At 39.7% G+C, this 26,192-nt stretch overlaps 1 protein-coding gene across 7 annotated transcripts in view; it reads right to left on the reverse strand.

The window, feature by feature from the left end:
* The window catches only part of SOX5 (SRY-box transcription factor 5), a 422,924-nt gene that overhangs the window by 213,031 nt on the left and 183,701 nt on the right, over window positions 1-26,192 (reverse strand). For 6 of the 7 annotated variants that reach the window (XM_075004792.1, XM_075004831.1, XM_075004821.1 and 3 more), the window contains exons 4-6: window positions 23,948-24,034; window positions 7,735-7,907; window positions 5,392-5,460 (exon numbers count right to left, since the gene is read on the reverse strand). In XM_075004792.1, the coding sequence (XP_074860893.1) occupies window positions 5,392-5,460; window positions 7,735-7,907; window positions 23,948-24,034 (329 nt within the window). The remainder of the gene's footprint in view (window positions 1-5,391; window positions 5,461-7,734; window positions 7,908-23,947; window positions 24,035-26,192) is intronic. The other variant, XM_075004804.1, reaches the window with a different exon arrangement.

The raw sequence follows: 26,192 nt of genomic DNA on the forward strand, positions 1-26,192 counted from the left end.
AAAGGCACAGCTGACTGCTTCCCATAGTGGGATTCCCTCTGAGTTCTCCCAAAACCTCCTCAGCTGCTGGGAGCAGCATTAAGAGTAGCTCTGTGAGCTCTCCAGGCTGAGGACTGTCAAAGCAGCATATCAGTCTCTCCCCACTCCCCCTGCAGCAGCAGTCTGCCTGCCACTGTGTTCCCAGTGCAAGGCAAAACAGGAACACTCCAATGATTTGCTCTTTCTTCTTCAAACAGAGCAGTGCGCGCAGGTGTCAGACATGTCCCAGAGCTTTAAATTAGAGGGGCACATGCCTGCAGGGCAGCAGAGAGGGCCGATTGGGGAGGAGGGACACAGGGGGCCACCGTTCAATGTGACACCCCCACATACATGACTCCTTCCCGCAACAGCCCTGGCTTGGGAGCAGGGTCAGGACAACCCCCCATCCCCCACACCAGCACCCTGCCTACACCTGTCCCACCCAGGCCCTGCCTTTTCGTCCTAGTCCCTCCCATGAGTGATGCAGTCCTAGATGCAAGTGGGGTTGGGGGGTGTGGCACCAGCAGCAGGGGTCGGGCCCCTTCCAGTCACCGGTAGCAATGGGGCAGAGTGGAGTGATGGAGCCCTAGCTCGCACTGTTCGCCCAGCCTGCGTCATTCTACTTCCTGCTGGCAACTGCGAGGATGGTCCAGCAACATGCTGGGAGCCAGGGAAGCAGAGCTAGCTAGGGCCACATCACTCCACTTTCCCCTGCTACTGGTGAGTGAGGGCGTTCTGACCCTTGCTGCAGGCGCCAGCCCACTCTCACTAGTACCCCAGGCTACCCAGAGGCTCTGGGCCTGCTGGCTGACAGGCCCTTGTCTCGCCCACCCTCAGGTTTTGCGGGGGGCATGTGCCCAGTTAGGCCCCTCATGCGTCACCCTGGCAGCAGACATCAAAACTTTGAGTGCAGAGATCATTGTGAAACATTGCCAGAAATTAGTTCTGTGGACCAAACAAACAGTGGTGTCTACACTGACTCTTTGTTGAAAATAAAGGGAGTGGAAAAGAAAAAAAGTCTCTTGTAGGAGTGTGTATTTTCCCCGACAAAAGTCACATTGCAATGCATACACACTCACTGTTTTGTTGCCAAATAGGAGTTTAAGGCTACGTCTACACGTGCAGCCAACATCGAAATAGCTTATTTCGATGTTGCGACATCGAAATAGGCTATTTCGATGAATAACATCTACACGTCCTCCAGGGCCGGCAACGTCGATGTTCAACTTCGACGTTGCTCAGCCCAACATCGAAATAGGCACAGCGAGGGAACGTCTACACTTCAAAGTAGCACACATCGAAATAGGGATGCCAGGCACAGCTGCAGACAGGGTCACAGGGCGGACTCAACAGCAAGCCGCTCCCTTAAAGGGCCCCTCCCAGACACAGTTGCACTAAACAACACAAGATACACAGAGCTGACAACTGGTTGCAGACCCTGTGCCTGCAGCATAGATCCCCAGCTGCCGCAGAAGCAGCCAGAAGCCCTGGGCTAAGGGCTGCTGCCCACAGTGACCATAGAGCCCCGCAGGGGCTGGAGAGAGAGCATCTCTCAACCCCCCAGCTGATGGCCGCCATGGAGGACCCAGCAATTTCGACGTTGCGGGACGCGGATCGTCTACACTGTCCCTACTTCGACGTTGAACGTCGAAGTAGGGCGCTATTCCTAACTCCTCATGAGGTTAGCGGCTTCGACGTCTCGCCGCCTAACGTCGAAGTTAACTTCAAAATAGCGCCCGACGCGTGTAGACGTGACGGGCGCTATTTCGAAGTTGGTGCCGCTACTTCGAAGTAGCGTGCACGTGTAGACGCAGCCTAAAAGAGTTTAATATGAGAAGTCCAGGACTTTGCCTGCCTCAGGCTACATCTACACTACGAGATAAATTCAATTTTATAATGCTGGGTTTTATAAATTCGATTTTGAGTATCCTCACTTCACACAAAGTTGAGTTAATGCTACCACACTGGAGTAGCCAAAAATCGACTGTTGCAGCAGTGCACTGTGGGAACCTATCCCATAGTTCCCTCAGCCCTGCATTCTGCTCCCTGCCCCCTGAACTTGGTTGCAGCCCCCCCACTGGCAGCACTCACTCTGCTGCCTGGTTCCCGGGTCCCCACAGCTTGGGAGAGCCAGGAAACTGACCAGCACTGCTTTGCCTGGCTTGTGGGAGCTGGGAGCCAGGTGTAGCAGGGAGCCAGGTGCTGTGCTAGTCAGTTTCCTGGCTCCTGCAAGTGGCAGGCAGGTGGGAGCCAGGCACAGCAGCACCCGCAGCTTCTCGGCTCCCCGCCACTTGCAGGAGCCAGGAAACTGACTGGGGTTGCTGTGAGTGGTGGGCAGCTGGAGGCCAGGTGCAACAGCACCAGTCAGCCTCTGGAGGCTAATGAATTTGATTCAAAGACACAGCGTTTCCACACTAGCCTTCATTCAAACTGTTAAATTCGAACTTGATGTGAAACCCAGAGAGTTCTCATGATATTGTCATATTGATATGAGTGCTCCCTAAATCAAGCTAATGGTATGTACAGTGAAGACAGTCACTTGATACAATCGAGCTAACTGCCTTAAATTTGAATTTATCCCATACTCTAGACGTAGCCTTAGTTTTTGAAAGGGCAGGCACTTATAGTTCTAAAGTGAGAGGGTGACTTACTCAACTAATGTAAATCAGTATAGCGCCACTGACTGCAGTGACACGCTGTTGTAAATCAGCTGAGGATCCATTCCATAATTTTCTACAACTCAAACTGAAGCATAGCAGAAAGGTCTGGGCTGGAAATACTGATGCTGTTAAAGAACACCACATATATTATATAGCATCTACTTACCACCATAGTTTGGGATGCTTTGTAAATTATTACTTATCAAGCTTCTCAGACATTGTACCATAATTGTAAAACCATGTAAACTTCAGATAGTTCTTTACAAACAGGAGACTACAACCCAAACATATTACTCAAGCAAAAGTCTAGGCTCAGGCTGATTGGTATTATCAAAAAAGAGGAGCCTATGCAAGCACACAGAAGATAAAAAAACAAATATAGCAAGTGCTTAAAGAGAGATTTTTTTTTTAACTATCACAACCAAAAGGAAGCTGAGCTGGGTTCTGTTCCAAAGTCCACGAAGGAACTGTATTGCTAAGCATGGTGTCAGGTTGCAATAGTATCACTCCTCTGAGTACTGTCTTGAATTCCAACAGCCTGGGAGATAGCAGAGCATTTACAAATATATATTCTATATATATATAGATATATAGATACACATCATTACAAACACACACACACACATGCACACACAATTCCCTGTTTAAATTTACATCAAATTTAAGATAAAATCAGGCCAAGGGTATGTCATAATACAGGAGAGATGATATCTTGTTGCAACATTTTAGCTACCATTCAAACTAATGTGTTCTAAAATTCTAGAATAGACAAGTTTATTTAAAATTTAGATTTTCACATGCTAGTGGACTGAATTGAAACATAAAGAGGTGAAGCAGAGCAAACACAACATAACAACTATACTATTTGCCCAAGTCCAAACAAACCCTCTGATACCCACAGCCACAATAGCTTGCCGTAAGAGCAGGAATTACACATTATATCTCTGGCCTTTTATTTTCAGTGTCAATGACAGCTTCTTCCAGCTGCTCTTCTCACCTGACATACTCACGAGGAAAAGAAACCCTCCAAAAGTTCCATCCTACCTCCCTCATTTATAATACAACAATAGTCCCAAACATTTTGACTGCACACAAATGCAAAATTTAGAACCCCAAGACATTATGCTGGATTCTATGTGATCAATGAGCACTCAGAAATAGGAATGCAACAGGCCTTCTAAAAAATGCCTCCCCAAAGAAGGCAGCCTGGCACCCATGTCTCTCTGTCCACACTCCCCCAAACATAAAGGTGATAAGGAGAACCAAAGAACTGTGAAAGTTAAGTAACAAACTTCACCACAATGTTTAATCCTCCAAAACAGTGCAGGACTGACTTGAGTTTTAGATGAAAGATGGATAAAATCAATGGCAGAGTTTGCTTTACATATAACTAAATACAGAATTAAATTTTAAATCATTCTGTTAGTGAAATTAGTGTAAGTATGTTGACTATAGTGGAGTAGAATGGAGAAGAACATTTATAAACAGAGAACAAAAATTTAGACTGGGATAATTAGATACTGCAAACTGGTGGTGAAGCACAATGGAAGAAAACTAAATGTACCTTCCTTTTGAAAAGTTGGAGACAATTAGGAAAGGGCAGTTTGCCCAGTTTGATTTAAAATTTAATTTCCCCTGTCATAAACCCCCCCCCACCATAAACTCCCCCACCATTATGTTGAATTATTCGTTCTGGGTCCAGGTTGACATACAACATCATGAAATAATCTCATGATGGAGCATAGCAATGGATTTATTAAAGACTAAGGTGTCCTCTGACTTACACACCATGCAACATATTGATTTTCGTGGAGTTTGCAAGGGTTTGTTTAATAACTGCACACAGTCCTGCATCTTACACACATTTTAACTGGTGCAAACCAGCACAAACAAAATAAAAACAATTTCTGTACAATAATGTATATGAAAGATGCACACAGAGACATGCAGACTGAATCTGGATATAATCTTTGCTCAGAATTCAAGGTTTTTTTGGATCTAGGAGGCTGAATCATCTAATTATAGAAATCAGATCCAGTCACAAATGCCAGTCCAATCCCAAAGCTTCTTTATGTGTTGGGGTGTTTGGATCTACTAATAAGCAGTATCAGGTGAAGACGAAATATAAACATTCTGGTACAAGAGTTAACATCCTTTTTACTGCCAGAGCATCTATGCAGCTACTTGTGACCTTACCTCTTCTGTTGCTCTTCAAAATCTCTTGGCTGATTCCTTCTTCAAATGAGTTTGTTCTAGAATTATTAAATACTATTCTCCTGATTACTACCGGGAACTTGGTTGCAAATGGTCAGGCAGAACTGTTTCAGCAGAAGACTCAAGGTGCAATTGGAGATCAGTAATTCTTCACCCACCAACTGTGAGAGACTGTCAGATACTTCCGTGTGCCCAGGTGTGCCCCAGGTTGAGAGCAACTGTTTCAAGGTATGATCCTGCAAATCAGTGCTCACGTGAACAGCACTCTGAAATCAGTGGTGCTTCCCGTATCAGTAAAGTTAATTACAACAGCAAGTATTTGCAGAATCCCACCCTTACCCCTTAATGGCAAGTAAAGTCCCTATCCAATTTTCTTAAATTATAATACCGACAACTATCTGTATTGATTCTTACAAAACTAGGGCTGAACCGAAGTGTATTGCAAGGAAGAACAATAAAGTAAAGATTAGGAATTTTAGGAAGAGTAACAATCTCTGACCTGGATCTGTTGCTGAAGAAGGTTAATTTTGTGTTGCTGCTGCAGGAGCTGCTGCTGTTGTCTTGCAATCTGTGGAGAAATTGCAAATATAAAATTTGTAGCTGGAATTATTACGTATGAATTTTCCACCTTTCTTAATTCTTGACACCACTCTATTAAGCTAGTGACATCATAGGTATGTGGGTGTCAGCAGCAACTGTGTGTGCTACATTTATGCATCATGATAGTACCAATTCATGGAAAAGTGAACCTGGCAGACAACATAGTATTCAATAGTGATGGGAGAGCAGAACAAACTGATACATGAGCCCCTTCTTATTAGCCAGTTTGTAGAATTGTATTTCCACTGGTCTTAGAAAATATTGCTTACCTGCCTCTCTCTGGTAGCATAACAGTATTTGGGAGAAAACCTCAAACAGAGGAAGAGGAAAGTGGAGCAAAGAAGAGAGTAAACCATACTTTTACAGTACCTACCATTTAAGGATTTCCAAGAGCTTTATAAATATGAAACTCATGAGGAAGACTTTGTTACCTACATTTTACTGATAGGGAAACATGGGAACAGAGAGATTATTACTTGGTATTTGGGCAATTCATTTAACCGGTTAGTCCAGAAAAGGCATGGATAGAAACCAGGGAACAAATCCTCAGTTCAAGTAAGTCAGCATAGCTCCACTATCTTCAGTGCAAGTGTGCCCATTTACACCAGTTGAAGATCTGACCCCATATCTCCTGATTCAAATTCCTATGCATTTATAACTAGACCATGAGTAAGGTGATGGTGGGACTTTGGACAGATTCCATTTACAGTTGATGAAATGGTACCAGAAAAGTTCTGATGTAAGTCCCACAGCAATCATAATTCCTCTTGTGAAGAATGCAGTATTTCCCATTGTGGCTATGTCTACGCTAGCCCAAAACTTCGAAAGGGCCATGCAAAGGGCCATTTTGAAGTTTACTAATGAAGCGCTGAAATACATATTCCGCGCCTCATTAGAATGCCAGCAGCCGCAGCACTTCGAAATTGACGCGGCTCTCTGCCGCGTGGCTCGTCCAGATGGGGCTCCTTTTCAAAAGGACCCCGGGAATTTTGAAATCCCCTTATTCCTATCTGCTGTTAGGAATAAGGGGATTTCGAAGTTGGGGGGGTCCTTTCGAAAAGGACCCCCATCTGGACGAGCCGAGCGGCAGAGAGCTGTGTCAATTTTGAAGTGCCACGGCCTCCGGCATTCTCATGTGGCGCTGAATATGTATTTCAGGGCTTCATTAGTAAACTTCGAAATGGCCATTTACATGGGCCATTTCGAAGTTTTGAGCTAGTGTAGACACAGCCTGCATGTTTTTAGCTGGTATGCCTGATTATATACATGCGATGTGATGGCGTTACCACAGTTGTGGCAACAATGAATGAATTTACAAACTTTGATGAGTCAAACTTTAATAAGGCTCTTAAAAAATCTGTTCTTTTTAAAGTAGAGCTGTAACTGAACAGACATTCAAATAAATGCACTATTTTCCCATGTTTACAGGAAATACATTCAAGAAATAGCATATGGAATGTCTAACTCAACAAATACATTCAAATCTGTTTATTTCAATATGCAGAAATCTAGAGCTAAACATACACCCAAGACATAGTTTATCTGAATAACACCACTCTGAACACACATAGGGCATAATTTTAAGCCAGGTGTCTTTTCCTCTTCAGTTTTTATATACTCAAAGCTGAGCAGACATATACAAGTGCATTCACTTTTGTGAAAATTTAAACCTAGGAAAAGTACGAGGAAAAGGGGTAGTTTTGCATGCAAATTGTAACATACGTGTATATAGATAAGTACGAACACACATTTGTGCCTGCAAAGTAAAGATACATTTCTAGGGGATGAAAATCAGTTGGTTAAATGGAGAAGAAAAGTATCACAGAGGCTCATTTGTTTATGCTTTTTGTATTTCTCATTTAGTTCTTCTCAAACTTCACAAACTGCACTTACACATAATACTACCTAAAGGCCATATTTTGCTTTGTTATACACAGCCAATCTCATTGACTTGAAAACACACTGTAGGACTGAATTTGTACTTTTCATTTGTACTCATAAAACAAGACAATTTTCAACTGTTTGGCTCCCAAAATAATGGGAATATTATTTTAGAAGTAGAGAAACACCATTTTTAACAATACAAAAATTAAAATAATTGATAAGTATACTTTTGCCTACATTTTTACATCTCAAAACAAAAGAGAAATCTTGTGAATATCAGGCCTCAAAGATAAACTATGGGAAAATTAAATCCAAAGAACAGGAGCTCAGAATGAGATTCACTATAATGATCACTCACCTGTTCCTGTTGCTGCTTAGCCAGCTCCATTTGCTGGCGTTGTTTCTCGATTTGTGATGCGGCCAGTTTCTTCTGTTCATCATGAGCTGCCAGCAGCTGCTCCCGCAAACTGGTCAGCTGATTGATCATACCCATAAGCTGCCTTTCTTTTTCAGCTAGGCTTTCTGGTGTCCCTGGGCATCATAGAGTGACAAAAGGTAAGGGGAAGAGAGTGAAATGAGAGCTGGGTAATTTTAAATGGCAGTCTAATTATAAACAGAATTTCAGTATATGCAAAACTGCAACTGCATAATGCAGTGCATTATGCTGGAACAACTAAAGACATACACTTCATGGAAAAATGAGACAGGAAGAATGATTAAGGCACCATTCAATTCTCTGCTCTGCCATAATTTTCCTGTGTAGCCAAAGAAGTCACTTATTTATTTTCCCTGTGATTCAGTTACCCATCTTTAAAACTGGGAGTAATGATGTTTCCTTTCTCTACCCACCCTCCCAGCTTTTTTTTCAGCAGCCTATTTAATAGAAATGATAAAAACATGGAGAAGCAGTTTTCTGAAAAGTTTCAAATTTTCAAAGTTGTTTACATTTCACAGAATTCACAACCAACTGTTTTGAAAATGTTTCTGTCAAAAGCAGCTAGCCACATTTTCTGTTTACATAAAACCCACAACCTCTTGAGGTCGGTATTGCCATCCTCACTGTAGAAATAAGCACACTAAAGAAAAGAAGTGTTATCCACATCAGATTTTTTCTGGTTTGTTTTGTTTTTTTTTCTTACTATCCCATAGCAGGCCAGCTGCCAGCATTATAGTTGCCATGTTGCCCAGCTCTGCTCTGATCAGGGTTAGTTGATACAGTGGTTAAAATGCCAATAGCTGCTAACACAGTTGCTACCACTGATGAAAATTTTTTAAAGTCTACTATTGAGTAGAAATGATGCGCCTCTTGCCATCATTAACCCAACTCACTTGCTACGTTATTTTACATACACCACATTTCTTTTACATGCAAGTGCACTAGAAGTATGTCCTGCTTTTGCTTTCCCACAAATAGGCACCAATTACCATCATCCATTTCCCCCAACCTCCACAGCAGCAGTTTTCCCTTCTCCCCAGAGGAGTCAGAATGAGATGAGATCTGGCGATGGTGTCATAAGCTCATCAGAGAAAAACCAAAATGTTGTAATCAAAAACTACATATATAAAACAATGGTACCTTTACCATTAATTGAAAAGATGATCACTTAAATAATAAAATAGACTCAGAGGGTAATCTACCAGCACCCACCATCACAACACAACCCCTGCATAACTCCTGTCCCTGAAAGAAACCAGGACCCATGAAGTTCCCTCCCCCAAAGCTTGAAGAAATGGATAAGCCTGCTGCCTAGATGCTTCCTCTTAAAAGTCTGCTTTGAGGACAGCCCTGCCACACAAACCCTCTCAAACTGTGAGAAGTGCTCCGCTGCCAATGCCACTGACTCTCTCCAATTCAACAAAAAGAAAACTTGGCGACTACCCTAACCATGCTCATAGCCAACTATCAGTCAGACATGAAAAGAGCTACTGGTAATAGCTCATTTAGTCCACCCCCCTGCCAGGGCAGGAATGTTCCCTATAATATACTTACCAGCCTTTTCTGGACTGGTTTCACAGATTCACAGATTCTAAGGTCAGAAAGGATCTTGTGATAGCCTGACCTTCTGTACAGTACAGGCCACATAACTTCCCCAGAATAAGCCACCGAGGAAAAACAAAACAAACAATCTTGATTTTAAGAATATGTCATTGATAGAGAGACTGCTGCAATCACTGGTAAATTATTCCAATGGTTAATTATGCTCTCTGTTAAAAATTTACACATTACTTCCAGTTTGGATTCATTTAGCTTTACTTTGCAGTCATAGGATTGTGTTATACCTGACTCTGCTGGACTGAAGAGCTATTAATTAAATACAGGTTGTACCTTCTAGTCCAGCACCCTGGGGTGCTGCACCAGAGAATTTGCTGGAGCATGAGAGGCCAATATTGACTAACACATTACCAACACTTCCACTGTTTTCTGGGCTCTTAAGAAAACATTTATATTCAGGACTGGAGGCTGTAAGCAAACTTCACAGGTCCACAGGAAACTTGGCCACACCCATGGTAAGTGGACATCCAAATAACTAAAATCATACCAGACCACAGGTGTTGCTGGACCAGAGAGACCTGGAACAGAGAGGTTCAACCTGTACTTGTTCCCCAGGCACTAACAGACCGTAATCAAGTCAACCCTTAACTTTCACTTTCCTCAGCTAAATATATTGAGCTCCTTAAGTCTGTCACTACTAGACACGTTTTCTAATCCTTTAATCCTTCTTACAGCTCTTCTCTGAATACCCTCCACTTTATCACCATCCTTCTTAAATTGCAGTCACCAGAATTGCACACTGTATGCCTCTTCAAATGGTGGGTCACCTACTGCTTTCTTTGAAAGATTATTTAAAAATCTAATACACATCATCATTACGGATATTTTTGTAATATTTAGCTTAATTTAAAGTAATTAACTTTCATTCAGTGCTCCCAGCAACACACCTTCGTTCCACTATAATCAGTTCCAAACCTTTTAAGTATGTCTAGACAGTTATGTTTATCTGGTAAAATACATAGGGTCAGGCTCTTGGTACGAAAGTAATGTAACTCGATTGAATTTCCTTTAAAAATGCCATATTAAATTACAGAGCTCTATGGGAAAATATTCTCACTTTTGATGGAGAATATTTGCTAATACTATCAAAAGACCCATAAGTATACTGCAAACTTGAGAGTTATAAGGAAACAGCAAGTCTAGAACTTTTTAAAAGTTCTGTAAAAACTTGTGAGAAAGAATGGGAGTGTACGTTAATACACTAAGAGTGGGGGAGAAAACACAATTTTCACTTCAAACATTAGAGACAAAGCACTATTGAATTCATGCCTTTGCCATGTAGATGTGCAATTATTTAGAAGTGTCTATTACAACCCTCCCTGTTCCATAGCTGTTTTTCGGCAGGATGGTGGGAGGAAGGAAACGTTCAGATTTTCTAACTGACACAAGGGAAATTATCCTGCAGGACTATTCTTGCCCAAAGATTTTAGCTGTAAAGAAACATTTCATATTTTGAATCACTGAAAAGAAATACTGTAATTACTGTTTGATTTACATGGAGCTGGTTGAACACTGTAAAAAGTGTTTGCAAATATTTTATTCTAAATATTTACTGAGGGGGTGGCTGGGTGGGTGTATGTGTGGAATTGGCTGGTTTTAAACTAGAGACAGGCAAGAACAAATATTTATCAAGTAACTTATTTGAAAAATATAGTGCTATTTGTCAAAGACAGTCAATTATCATGTTCTGATCAAGTAAAATGAATTTACAGTGTGCCTTTCATTTGAGGATCTCAAAGCACTCTGAAAGCATTAATTAAGTCCCACAACAGCTTGCAGAAGTAGAGAAGTATTTCATATGTGTAAATTGAAAGAAATCATATAACCATACGGCAGGACAATGGCAGAACAGGGAAGAGAACTTTGGAGTTTTGATACCCAGTTCTGTATTGTAATCCCAGACTGCATAGATTAAACACTCATCACAATGGCACTAATAAGAGACTATTGCCTAATTTCAGACACATCTATACTTTTCTGACCCATCTCTTAATCTTATCAATTTATTCATGAGTAAGAAATCTCTCCCAGGGAGAAATGGACAACTTGACTCAAGAAGTAGAAGCACAATTAAATTAGAAATGGGTTTGGAGCTTGGGTTTAAGCATATTTCACACTAACCATCTAACCACTATCAAAGAGCAACACATGCTGATTACTATCAATACATATTCAACAAAATCCACTTTTCCGTGCATTGTGTATTCATCTCTAGGTACTGCACCATTCAGATAATTTAGGTAACTACTTTGATAATAAACTGACTCAGGGGATAAGTTTAATAAAATTAATAAATAAGTGTTGACTACAAAGAACATAATGCTGCCTTTCAAAACTAATCATCATCTCATCATAATTACAACTCAAAATTTAAAAAGCAAATAAAAGTGTTGTTATCTGATCAAAAATAAGACCCGATTCACACTGGGGATATTGCCCTTAAAATTCCAACTATTTTTTAAATTGATTCTACAACCCGATTGTAAATTTAGCTGGAGTTGTAGTGTATACCAGGCTCCAGATGGCCTGAACTGCTGCTATTAAACCAATCTCAACACCTTCTGAAAGTGGTTATGTAAGTGGATGTAACAACTCGAAAACATATTCCCTTCATGTACATGCTTGTTCTGCTGATCAGGCAAAATGCATATGAGCAGAAAAAGTAACACTTTGCTACTATCCGTGCCTTAAAATGAGACATATATTAATCACCAGGCACATGACTGCTGACATTGGTGTTATATATGATTTCAGTTTTTAGAGATTTTTAAAATTTACCTTACTGTGTTTCCTACCAGACAATGAAAGATATTGCAGAAGCAGCTCCAACGAAGTCGTGCAACTTTCTGGTATTTTAACAAAAAGCTCTCACTATTGCTAACATCAGTGAAGCTGGCAGCAATGTTGGGAATCCTAATGTGGAAAGGTTATTGACCCAAGCCACTTCCCGCAGCTTACATATTAAACCTGCTCAGAGCTTGTCCTGTTGACAATTGAGTTAAAAATGGTTCTGGCAGTTGTCGAGTAGTCTATACCATTCATACACTCTTCACTTGATATCACTTCTTTACATCTACACCACGGCATAGTGATTAAAAATATGGAACTGCCCATTCTGGCACTGTACAAATGAACAACGAGTTAAACTATTTCAGATAAATATTGAAAAGGAAGAGGAAAGATACAAAACAACAAATGCCCTTAAAATTACACTGAATCACCATCACATCTGCACCAAATACATATTTCACTTTTAACGAAGGTTTTTAAGCACTATGCCTCCCATCATTGAGCTAGGTCAGTGGTGGGCAACCTGCAGCCTTCAGACACCCATTTGGGGTTTGTATGTGCCGATGAGTCATTTTTTTACTATTGCACACACACAAAGTTGCCAGATTCGGCTGGTTTCCATCCATGTAGTATTTTTCCTACCTATTACTAAAGTGCACATAAAGCAAGGGTATGTTAAACGAGGAGCCTGCCGATTGCACACATTGGCTGTGAGCCAGGCTTTCCCTCTGCATCCAATCAGCACACCCTACAGATTCGAGGTATGCAAGCACAGTTAGCAAAACTATCCTATCCCAGGAGATTGCCTTGGTTATGACAATCGTGCAACCCCCTGAGGCAAAGAAGGGCCACTCACGCAGCCCACTCATTAGCCTAGGTTGCCCATCACTGACAGAAAAGCATCAGAGCAAACCTCAGGACTAGATGCAGATACAAGTGAAGGCCCAAGAGCGGAAACTTTCTAGACTCCTCTGTTTGTTCTCAGTGGCATGAAGAAAGGGAATGGGAACAACACAGATATGTAGACACAGTCACAATAAGCACTCAACAGCCCGAACATGCAGCACTAATGGAAGAGTAAGTTAATGGTATTCTGTAAGGTTAAATGTGTATTTCACCCCAATTTGACACTATCCACAATATTTTTAGTAATAAAATTTTCACTGGAACGTGAAATAAATTATTATACATTTTCAGTTCTGTCCCTCAGTCTGAGACTGGTAGTGGCAATAACATTTTAATACATATTAAAATGAGAACACTCATAAGATCAAGTGAGAGGCGAACCTCCTCGTATTCACACAAAACAGAACAAGCGGAAGGTTGACAAACGGTTTTTGATGCTCACGGTAGTGCAAAAAATTCATTTTAATTTCCTGGCCAGCACAACTATGGCTATTTTTTTTTTTTGGTCAGATAAGGTATCGCTACTGATAGACAAACGATCAAAATTTATCCCCCACAGCCAGCTATGCTTTAAGACAGTATGAAAAGGAAAATAAGGGAAGAGAGTTAGAAAAATTGCAGCATGGTTTTGTATAATCTCAGTGACACTGTTAAATAACTAGTAACATTATCAATCAGAGGTACAGAAGAAAAAATAGTACAGACAGTTAAACTTATCCCTCGAGTCAGTTTACTACCAAAGTAATTACCTAAATAGCTTTTGAATTGTCGGTGTCTGTCTTTCAAAGAAAATCAAAGAAAACAATCTGCTAGTATAAATCCTGACAGACATAATTATACTGTATTATGCTCATATCATAAAACATAGTTATTGTTTTAAAAAAATCAAATCCAGGAAAATGAATGAAAAAACACCATTAAATGGGAAGAGCCATTTTTTCAAGACATTCTAAAGATCTCAAGGCTACTGTTACACTAGGAGCACCTGTCAACAGACTTTTCTGTCAGAAGAGATATTCCGACAAAACGTCTGTTGACAGAGTGTGGCCTTACACTGAAGCAGACAGAAAGAGCAATCTGTTCTGTTGACAGAGAGTGGCTAGAATGCCCAGCCCTCTCGTGACAGAACGGCAGAGCAGAAGCTCAGCAAACAGGGCTGCCCAGTGGACTGGAGGCCTTGTCTTTTGACAGAAGGCTCCCCAGACCATCCACACAGCTTTTGTCGACAAAAGGCATTCATCTTCATCTGGGAAGAGCTGTCAGCGGAAGTGCTGACTTTTGTTGACATATTGTCTACCAAAAGCGTTTTGTGTGTGGACGTTCCACCAGTTTTGTTGACAAAACTTTGTCAACAAAACTTGCTAGTGTAGCCATAGCCAAAGAGTGCACAGTGATTTGCTGTGATATAAGGTAATACCATTTAGCTTATATAGTATAGAGCACTTTAAAACAATAGCTAATTCACCCTCTCAAAGCCCCAGGCAGGCAGATAAGCATTATTATTTTTAAATATATTTTTAAACACGAAAGGCTGAAAGGTTAATTGACTTGGGTACGGATACACTTAACTTTACGCACTGTATCTATGGTCACAACTTGGTCCCACTGGTGTCAATGGCAAAACTCCCAGGCCGTTTCTACAGAAAGTGGCATGCTAATAAACAGCCCAAAATACGCTAATGATGCGTGGATGCAAATTCCCCGCACCTCATTAGCATAAGGTCACATGATTTGGAGTCCAGAAGACATTTTCCAGACTCCAAAACAATGTGTAGAAGCGCAGCCCCTGGGGGGGGCGGGGTCCAGAAGGAAGTCCTCCTTTTGGGTGCCCCTTCTTCCCCAAAATTCCAGACTCCGTGGAATGTGTAGAAACGGTCCCAATGAATTCAACAGGACTACATTTTCATCCATTGAATTTAATAGAAGCGCACACTTTGTAACATTAAGGACTTATGTAAACCTTTGTTAAGTCAAGGCCTTATAATCTGGATGCTATATACAGGGAACTGTGAAAACAAACTACAGCTGTGCTATAAAATCAACCTGCTCAGGGAACCAAGTTATAAAACAGTTGTCCCTTACCCTTAACATGGGTATAACAGTAGTAAAGAAATGTGAATGAGTCTTTAATTTATGTTTAATGATTTACAAATTTTAAAATTAAAAAACATATATACGAGGGAAAAATTAATCAAATTCCATAGTCCTTGCATGGCCCAAGCTTCTAACGGCATCAAGATTTATGTCTAAGTAAGGATAAAGCTTCAGTTTGGGACTCCATTTGAACAGACTAGCTTTCCATTTTTATTTTTTTCCACCTGTCGCAGACCACTTTTTTTTTTTTAATTTAAATTTTCCCTTGCAGTGTTGGAAACCCAAACACAATGTTACAATACCAAGCACTAAGAACTGGAAAGTGAAACAGATCATCTGCCTACTATCCTTCTCCAAACTGAGTGAACTGCAAAATAAACTAACAGCATAAACTGCAAAGAGTACATTTGATGTTTTTGTTCTTTCCAATTCAGCAATCTTCGGTATAGCTAGAAGTACATAAAAATTTATTTTAAACATTAGAGTCTACTTCCCTATTAATTTACACCCTATCCAAATCCACTGGAGCCAATAGGATTGCACTTGGGATCTTAGATTTTGTGCATTAATTTTATCTTATTATGTTTCTTTTAAAATCATAGTGTTAAAGCCTGCTACTATTCATTATAAACGGGAGTATTCTCCCCTTGATCCATGCATTGAACTTCCATTGACGTCAACATTAGTTCTGTATATGGGGCAATGCAAAGTTTATGTTATGCCCTTTTAGGAAATGTATCCTGATAAACAGACATAACTGGCTGGGGTAAGTGTGGAATTTAAACTTCTTTTTTCTGTCTTTAACCAGAAATTTTTAATATTTATCACCAGTCATTGGTTAACCAAATTATTAATGCTGTATCGCTGCTGTGTATTTTTGAGTTTTGTGAATGTATCTGTTCATGCATGCCAATTCTCTGCATGATTCTAACTCAATTCTATGGACATAGCTACAATGAATATTTATTTTGAGATGGCATAAAGATTTTGAAGCCAGTAACTTTTTGGAGTTGCCAGAACATAAAAACCTGAAAATTGACATTTTCAATTAAGCATTTAGGCCAACTTCAGTACATGGTGGCCACCATCATTTTGTAAGGCTTGTATGAAATATACAGATCTCTACTGCTAAATTAATTGATTACAGCTGACTGATAAAGGTAATCAGCTTAATAGAAGGAAACTTCCTGATTTGTGCTAGCTGACCCACAGCTTACAATAAGAAAAAAAAATTTATGTATAGTTTTCTGTAATATATTTTCTTCTGTATTTTGACAAATAATATATGTTATTTTTCGAATAACAGTCTAGAATGTGGATATTCATTTTGATTTGAGCATGTGTACTGTTAGAAGCTTTTAGCCTTCAATGAAGATGGTTTAGAATGAACTAAAACATTTGATGAACAATAATCTCTAGCTATTGTTACCTTCAGGCCTGAATATTCTGTAGGGAGAAAGACACAGCCTTCTGATCAGTAGTCCATTCTGAAACAGACCAGCACGTTACCTACTCTGCAGTGCTAGAAATAAATCATCAGTGAATATTTAATAATGGCTGTCATAAAAGTTTTGGTATAGTAGGCTGAAAGAAAAGCCCTGGGTCTTACCAAGTTAGTTCCTTATTGTCAAGGTTACCAAACAAATAACACTGTATTAAGACTTGTACTTCTCAGCAGCTATTAGTTGTTCCACCATCCAGGCAACAAGCTATGTTAGCTGGTTCATGTTTTGAACTTTATGCAGCAGCAAAAGACAAACCCAGCATAAAATGTGTGTGTGTTTGTTTGTGTGGACATGCACATGTGTGTCTTCATTTTGACAGACTGGTATTTGCAGCTCAGAACCTCATTAATCTCTATAAACTCATCTATAAAGTACTTTTAGGTCAAAAAGAACACTGGGTTTAACCCCAAGCCCCACATCCCCCCTCCCTTTTTTTTTTAAGTGAGTGCTCTGGGTAATGATTAAAAGAAGTGGTTTGTCCTTCACATGTTCAAACAAAATAAAGCCACTGTCATTTGCTATTTAAATTATTTCATTTTTACACTATTTCCTCTTCTATTTAATAATAACCACTTTTATTAATGATAACCACTTTTTAAAAATGAGAACCATTTGGTTAAATAGTATTTGATTTTTATTTATTACGAGTCACAATGTTTATTCAGAGAAAATGCTGAAATATGCCAGAGCAACTTGAAAGCACCATTTTATTTGTGTTGTGACAAAGCTCTAGATTTTAATATTTTTAGACATTTTAACAATATCTCCTCCAAAACTCCTTTGTGGCCTCATCCGGACACTGTCATTTCCGTTTCTTGGATTAAGCTCCCCCTGCAGGGACAAATGAGTACAGCTCCCTCCAACCAGAGTGTTCATTTCAGTCTTTCAACTCTCCTGAAAGAGGCACTGTGTTGTTGTGACTCGACTGGAGCATTCTCTGCATCTTTGCTGGCTCAGGGTATTACACTGTATTGTGATCAACCTGCACTATTCCAAAGGCTGCCAAGTTTGATGTTAAACTTGGGTTCTCCAGTGTGCCCACCACCCAGGTTCCTCCCTCCAGCACTTCTGGAACACCAGCACAGGACTAAAGATCGCTACCAGAAAATTGCTAGTATTGAAAAAGCCAGAGTCAATAAACACAGAGAAGATGATGCCAACTAGATTACAGTAAATGTTGAATTTATCATACTTAAGAAACCAATCACCACACAATCTTATCTCCTCTGTTTTTCACCCTCTCTCTCACCATCCTTCTCTCTCCTATTCCAAACAAAACACTTTCCATAAAAAAGAACACCCCAATTCCACAACTGACAGAAATAAGCGAATGATAATGTGCAAATGTAAATTCACACAGCAACAAAGGGAATACTCAGCTTTCACACATCTCCTGGGGATCTGTGTTTTATTAGTTAAAGGTTTAAACCCAATGAATAATCCCTGCCTCCGCCCTGCTTTCCTATATCCAAATGTGGAATCATTTGCACTGTTGGCTTCAATTTACAGATTATGAGCTCCAACATGTCATTCACTGGATTACTGCTCATAACTTGAGAAATACTCCAAGCTTACTTGTCTGCAACTTGCCCTGTGTTGTTTAAATGGAATTATCTATCACAATCCATATACTGAATCTGCATAGGCCACTTATTCTCAAGATTGTGTGTGTCACCTAACAGATTATCCATTTTAATCCATACATTGAATCTACATAACATATGTCTTTAATTCACAGGCTCTGATGAGCTATAGTATCACTGAATGGATTATTTCTCTTAATCCATTATTGGCAGTCACAAGACCGTTCACTGAATAGACCTTCATGCCCTGACTTTACAACACACAAGCAAGATTAAAGTCTTCATCAAAGCATTTTGCCATACATCAAACACCATTTAACATAAATACCTGTATTGATATTTCATATAACATGGAAGAGCTCTCCACTTAAAAATAAATGTCTATGACACATACGTATGTGTTTAGTGCATTAACATTAGGCATAGTGAGTTAATCCTGCTCTCTACACTCATTTAAATCTGGAGTTACTTCACTGAAGTTCTTTCAAACAGCTGAAGTTGAAAACCAAACATGCCCCAATGACTCTTTATTTTTACAGGAGATGACAAGAACAGCTCACGAGAGCTGTTTGGAGACTAGTGCATGCAATTTAGAGGCTTTGGGGGCTGGAGGAGGAGAGATTAAAAAAAGCAGATTGGATTCAGACATGCCTAGAGAGTCAGGCATGACAGTTCTCAAACACAGTCTTTAATTCTGCAAGTAGCTCGGGAAGATTTTAAGCAAAAGTCAGCTCAAACTGTTGTAATACTCTGTATCAAAATTAGGTAAATGGGGGTGGAGGGCAGGGTGGAGAGTGGAAGGGCAACCTATCAAACTGTAATAAACTCCTGGCAAGTGGAAGACAAATGAGAGTAACACAAATTCCCTGTGTATACTAGGAAAGATTTTCAAAGTCTTCTCGCCATTGCCAAGGCTGGTTCAAACCAGTAGTATTAGCAGCATACTGGAAAGCCTAGTGTATAAGGCCACTGAATGTTACCACTGTACCTGTTCAGAGCTAGTCTCATCAGGCACTCAAAGGGGTTGCTCTAGCTGACATACCAACTACAACAGGACTTCCAACAATGTTGACACAGGTAGAATTTAAATAGCATGAACAACAGCAGGGTATTTTGAGAGTGTGGAGACAACAGAACACAGGATTTGTCATATTTCACCAGGCCAGTGGTACATCCTATACACTGCTTCTGCGGGAGCCAATACTAATGCTATGGAGGAAGACAACCACTCTCACCGTCACTGCACTCAAACTGACATGCCACCCTGGCCTGGGAGGAAACCTGACTTTTGCAGGTGATCAGGTTTAGTTCTGAAACTCAGGCCATGTCTACATACTGGGAAGATCAATCCGCTCAGGACAATCTTCTGGAGTTTGATTTTGCACCCCCAGTGAAGATGCACGGAATCAAACTATCAGGGTCGGCAGTCGACCCCTGTACTCCTCAATATTGTCAGGAGCAAAGGAGGTTCTCCCATCGACCTCCCTTTGCGCAGATGGCCAGGAAAGTCAATTGCAGATAAATCAATTCTAGTTACGCAACTGCCCTAGCAGGAATTACATAAATGCAATCAACTTAACTCCCTAATGTAGACCAAGCCTCATCCTGCTTCACAGAACCCAATAAAGTGTATTACTCACAACTAATTCACTGGGCTTTTCTGAACCTGTTTCCAAAAATGGCAGATGTGGTAAGGATTTCTATTTAAGCATATTTAACTAATTCAATACATACTTTAAAGGTTAACAACATATGTGATGCTTTAAAAAGAATGAAAGGGCATCTTACATTAGAATTTCATTCCATGCACTACACCTTGACTTGCTTTGAACAGATTCCAAATTATGTGACTTTCAAAATAAAATCTCCTTTGAAGTCTCCATCCTTAGGTTTATACTTCTCTTCCACCCACTATTACTACATATCTATACAAACATACACAAGATATATAAACATACACTGGTTCTGGAAGTACCCTGAAATTTTAAATGCTGGTGAGGTCCCTGAAATGTGTAAGAAAGTGGAATGAACATTTCAAGAGCACACACACATATATGTATACACACACACAAACACCAGAATGAAACACTATTTTCACTTTTCTTCAAGAATTGGACATCTCTCAGTCCTTTCAGCTGATGATCTCAAAGTGCAATGCCACCAATAATTCGGTCTCTCAGCACCCCCTGGGAGATGGGCAAGCTTGCATCTCCCATTGCAAATATGAGTAAATTGAGAATGAGATCTTAAAAGTTTTGCTGAAAGTCACAGAACAAGTAAGCAAAAGAACTGAGATTAGAAGTAAAGAATCCTGATGCTTTGCTCTAGCTAATGCAAATTACTTCCCTACCTTTGTAAAAAATATTAAGGTTTGCATATTTAAAAGAAAGAACAGTAACAGGAAAATAAATCTTCCTCCATTTTTGGTCCCTACCAGAGAATATAATTAAATGGTAATGACATAAACTGGACAATAACAATATGCATCCGAGTGCTGAGCTTACAGCACACAATCCAGTAAATGTCCCCTGGATCTAACGAAAACCACAGTGAAATTCTGAACATTAAAATGGAAAAAAACCTATTTGCTGTAAAAAAGAGCTGAGCAAAACCCTTTCAGTCCTGTATTCCAGAGTGTCCTACTAAAACAATATTATTTGAGACAGTGTTTCAAAATAACATTAGATAATTTTTTAAAATTCAGTTGCCAGACCAAATATATATCAACATAAAATAATTTAAAAATTAGTTGAAAAGTAGTTAATAACCTCATGTTCGCACAGCAGGAGCAAAACATTATTTCTTTCCAGTACAATGCCTGGGTATGTACGTATAAAGCAGCTCAACTTGCACATCTTTCATGTCATCTCACTAAATACAGCAGCAATACCACTGACCTATTGTTGCTGGCCACTCATGGCTAGCAGTGGCATGAAAACTGCATTCCTGGGCACTAAATAATCAGCCTGTGTGACCCCCCAAGAACCTGCAAGTCAAATTCATTTACCTCCAGAGGGTAACACTCTATTGCATCCTCCCTTCTTTCTAGCCACCTATGAACAATGGACAAATAATTGCAACTGTCACGGCAGTCAGTAGGAAAAATAAACCAGTGCCTGTTTTCACAGCTTACTGCCAAACCTGATCCAAACACCTAATAACCATGCTCCCAGCCATAGAACTGTGGTGCCACTAATAGGCACTGAGTGTGCAGCTTTGAACAAAACTATGAAACAATAACTCAACTTGTGTTCAAAGTATGAAATATAAAAACAAAGTTAAAGCAGGAAAACTCTTCTTTTGAGGCTGTGCTGTGGCTCCCCATCCTCTCCCTGCCCCGCCCCCCCAGGCAAGACTGAAAGAGCTGTTGAATTTCTTTGGTGTTAGCTTATAGTTGCTGCCGCTTTCATGTTTCACGTGTGAAAGGGAAAAGAGGAAGGGAGAAAAAAGACTGCCCTCCAACAGAAGAAGATCATAGGGATTTGGAAGAGACTGCCTTCTAATACAGAGCGTGCTTCAGAGTAGTTACTCACTGCAAAGAGTGGAGGACCATAGGGAAAATTTAAAACAAAACAAAACAAAACAAAACTCCAGCACCTCAAGGGTTAAAGAAGTTCCAGAGAACTGGGGTATCTGCTGCAGCCAGACAACACTGAAAGCTGAAATGAAAGCCACCTACAGAACCTCGGCCTAAAACATCTTAAAGTTAACTCCGTAAGATTAATCAATCAGTTTGCAACATATTAGCTGTGTCTACACTAGCCCCAAACTTCGAAATGGCCATGTAAATGGCCATTTCGAAGTTTACTAATGAAGCGCTGAAATATATATTCATCGCCTCATTAGCATGCGGGCGGCCGCGGCACTTTGAAATTGACGCAGCTCGCCGCCACGCAGCTTGTCCCCACGGGGCTCCTTTTCGAAAGGACCCCGCCTACTTTGAAGTCCCCTTATTCCTATGAGCAGATGGGAATAAGGGGACTTCGAGGTAGGCGGGGTCCTTTCGAAAAGGAGCCCCGTCGGGACGAGCCGCGCAGCGGTGAGCCGCTTCAATTTCGAAGTGCCGCGGCCGCCCGCATGCTAATGAGGCACTGAATATGTATTTCAGAGCTTCATTAGTAAACTTCGAAATGGCCATTTACATGGCCATTTCGAACTTTGGGGCTAGTGTAGACATAGCCATTGTAAGGTTACTTAAATCATATACATATTATAGATATTCATAACACATAAGCCTAGGTATTCACTACAGCCCTCTCTGGACAAGTGAGTCATGCGTGTGAGTAAAGTGTGCTCAAGTGTGTCTGCATGTGCAAAGAGTGACTAAGGCACTCAGAACTTGGCGCAGTCATAGTAAGAGCAATATCTCAGCCTGCTTGGTGCTCAAGTGTTGTGTTTTGTCATCAAGTTATCAAATAAGTGTAGCAGATATATCTGGACTCATATGAATTAGAGTCCTAGCTACGGAAGTGGGAGGGGCGGAGATAGGAGGAGCAAACGACATACCTTCCCCCAAGTGTAAATAAGTGGGACTAGAGCAAGATAAGTCTCAGAGGGGTAGCCCTGTTAGTCTGTAGCTTCACAAATAAGCAGATCCGGAGCAACCTAAAGACTAACAAATTTATTAGGTCATGAGCTTTTGTGGGTAAAGACCCACTTCTTCAGGTAGAGCAAGATAGTGCTGGGGGCTTATTTGTGACAAGCTGAAAGGAGCATATAAAGTTCAGTGTTTACAGTGCTAAGTTTACACTGCGAGTGCTATTTCAGGATACAAAGGTTAATTTTTTTTTAGGAATATGCATTCTTTTGAAGACGGGGTTTATTTTCAAAAGAGTCCTGTCTACAGTGCTTTTTCTCTTTCGAAAGAATCTCTTCTGAAAAGAGATTATGCAAACGAACACAAGATATGTAAATCAGTGCCTCATTTGCATTTTTGATTTTCCTCATTTGCATTCCTCTTTCGAAAGAGGAATGCAAGTATAGATCCAGCGATACTGTAGAAAAATTAACTACCAGTTTCCCAGAATGCTCTCATAAGTATAAAACAGGGAAATATCTTGACAAAACAGAGGGTACTACTGGTGGACAAATGTCATCTTTTGTGTTTTCCTTCTGCAGCAGAACTTTAGAGGAAAATGTTTTAATGCACAGATGTTCTGTTTTGTCTCTTATTATCTGTACAACTTAATTTCAGTACATCGAGGTCTTACCTCAAAAACTTTGCCCTTTCCTCTACTGCACATTATCGCAATCTGCATCAACAACAGCAAACACCTCTGATCTCCTTCTGATTTCAGATGTATAGTTCTTGCTGTAGATGGATGCTAAATACTGTTAATATTCAAAACTGTGAACATCACCGTTGGGTTTTATGTGAATCTATAATAGACTCTTCTTCTATTGATAAACACTGAATTAAAAATGAAATCATAGCCTTGTTACATAAATGAAGGTAATTTTTCTCCTTTAGGACAACATACCATGGTTTATTAAAAATCACACAGGGAGACTGCACACAGCCAACAAACAAAGAAGTGAGAAACAAAACAAAAAATATGAAGATACATACTGCAAATTATATACATATATGTTTTAGTTTTGTTTCATTTGAATTCCGCAGCATCACAGTGACAATGTTACCTTTTATTTCTCCAAAGTTCCCTGCTCCCATGGCAAGAAGCTTGTCTTTCCAGTCCTTTGATAGAAGCTTTTCAATGCTGGGAGTTTCTGAGTGAAGGGAGGGGAAAAAAATGTAAGAAAATCAACATGACTGGCTCCACAATAGAACTCATTAAAAGTCTATCTGCTAAAAATAAGGCCAACCCTATTGTGGGCCCCAATTCGTAATGACTTCATCAACAAACTGATAAGAAGGTGGGGGGAGGGGGGAGAGAATGTGTTTTGTCACCTGCTGTTTCAAAATCATTAGCTTTTTCCTCTTGTGGAACAAAGCCATAGTAATTCTGTATGACAATGGGCACATATAAACCTGCAATTCATTGTTTTTCAATTTAGTGAACAAGTTCCTGCTTATAATGGATGCTTGTCAATTTCAGGGTGTTAGTCTGCAGTCAAAAATAATTATGTTGATAAAATTCAGAGTAAAAAAGGCAAAGAATTAGCTCCTAAATCTGCTACATGTAATTATATCCCTCTGTGTGTTTACAGTCGCATCCACTTTCTAATGTGTGTTTAAACATTGTGTGGTGGTAAGTACACCGTGGAAAGATTTTCCAGTAAGACACACAAACTCAGACATTGTAAATAATAATAATACAAAAGTCTGATGTGATAAAAACATTTGACAAAAGACTGTAAAATACAAAATGGGGGGAGCAAAGCCTAGAATGGAAAACCATTATTTTCTCATTGCAGATTTCTATCTCTTCCTTTTTATAATAAAATATAGTTGCTCAGCATTCTCAGGAGAAAATACACCGATATTTATGTCTCTAAGTCTTGCATTTTGACCTCTTTTTTGTGTGGAATTTTAATGCATAAGTAAATATAAACGCTAATAAAATTCAGAGAACATTAAACTCAGTTCCAAACAATGTAATTGTATATTCTTGTCAGCATTTAGATGGATACACAATTACAATGGCTTTCAATCCCACGATTAGTACTGCATTCAGTTAGAAAATGGAGTGTACTAAAAGATAAGTGTCCCAGTATGCGCCATCTAAATAACAATACCCACACTTATTATCTGGATCTAAGACATATACTGCTATTCTCCACATTTGTGTTTATGTGTATTTGTATTTGTTCAGGCATTTGTTTACCCCCTACCGGGCGCATAAAAGGAGTACATGTTAACTTATCAAAGGGACCGTCTGGCCTGGGGACCATACAATTATTAGCAACTGGTTAATTTTCCCCACAGTAAAAAGCTTTATGAGGAGCCTTCATTATCTTGTTTGGCTAATTTCGCCAACCTTCTTGAGCCCCTGAGGTAAGCTCCCGGGAATCAGTGTCACAAAATCTGTATGCAGGGTTTTATTTACATGACCATATCAAAGGTTTCTTTCTCTCTCAAAATACCAGTATCTTAACATTTGATTCTGTTTTTATAAAAGATTTATAGAAAATGAACATGAAGAACACAAAATCTTTACTTCATAAGCTAACTAATACATAACAAGTAGTCCTTTTATTTGTGCAACTACAGACTAACATGAGTACCCACCCATAATATTAATATAGCATACAGTAAACTCTTTCATCTCTTACAGCCCTGGGACTGGGAGGTTGCTGGATATTTAAATATTCTGGATAATAGAGAGGTATACCTAGCATAACACTAACAAAAACAAGATTAGATATTAAAAAAACAAATAAAAATGTATGCAGAATACTTATTTACCAACAACACGAGTACTGTACACTGTAAACTTCCACTGTATCTCCTGTATTTATTTGTATTTCCTTTCACTATCCTGTACTTATGGAAAACATAATTCAAATTTAGTTATAGTTTAAATGCCAGTTATTTGAGACATCCAGATAATATAATGCCAGATATGAAAGAGTTTACTCTAATATGATAGGATAATGCAATATCACACAATATATGTATTCTCTCTCACACATACTATGCTTACACGTTCTGTGAACAGTTTAATATATCAATTCTGATTTTTAAACAGTCGGGGAAATTAAGTTTTAGTCCAACTTTTTCAACAAGAACTCTATTAAGATTTCATTACAACTCAAAAATTACAATTAAATCACAACCAAATAGCTATGAGAAACTGTATGTTAATGTTTTAACATTAATATTTCCATGCTTGAGTTCATGATAAGAAGACTCCACTGTACGTTAGACACTTTTACAAATATTTCCAGAGTTTGTACTTTCCCAGTAAACACTTTATGTAGGAAA

Source organism: Carettochelys insculpta, chromosome 1, assembly GCF_033958435.1.
Source record: "Carettochelys insculpta isolate YL-2023 chromosome 1, ASM3395843v1, whole genome shotgun sequence".
Classification (NCBI taxonomy): Eukaryota; Metazoa; Chordata; order Testudines; family Carettochelyidae; genus Carettochelys; species Carettochelys insculpta.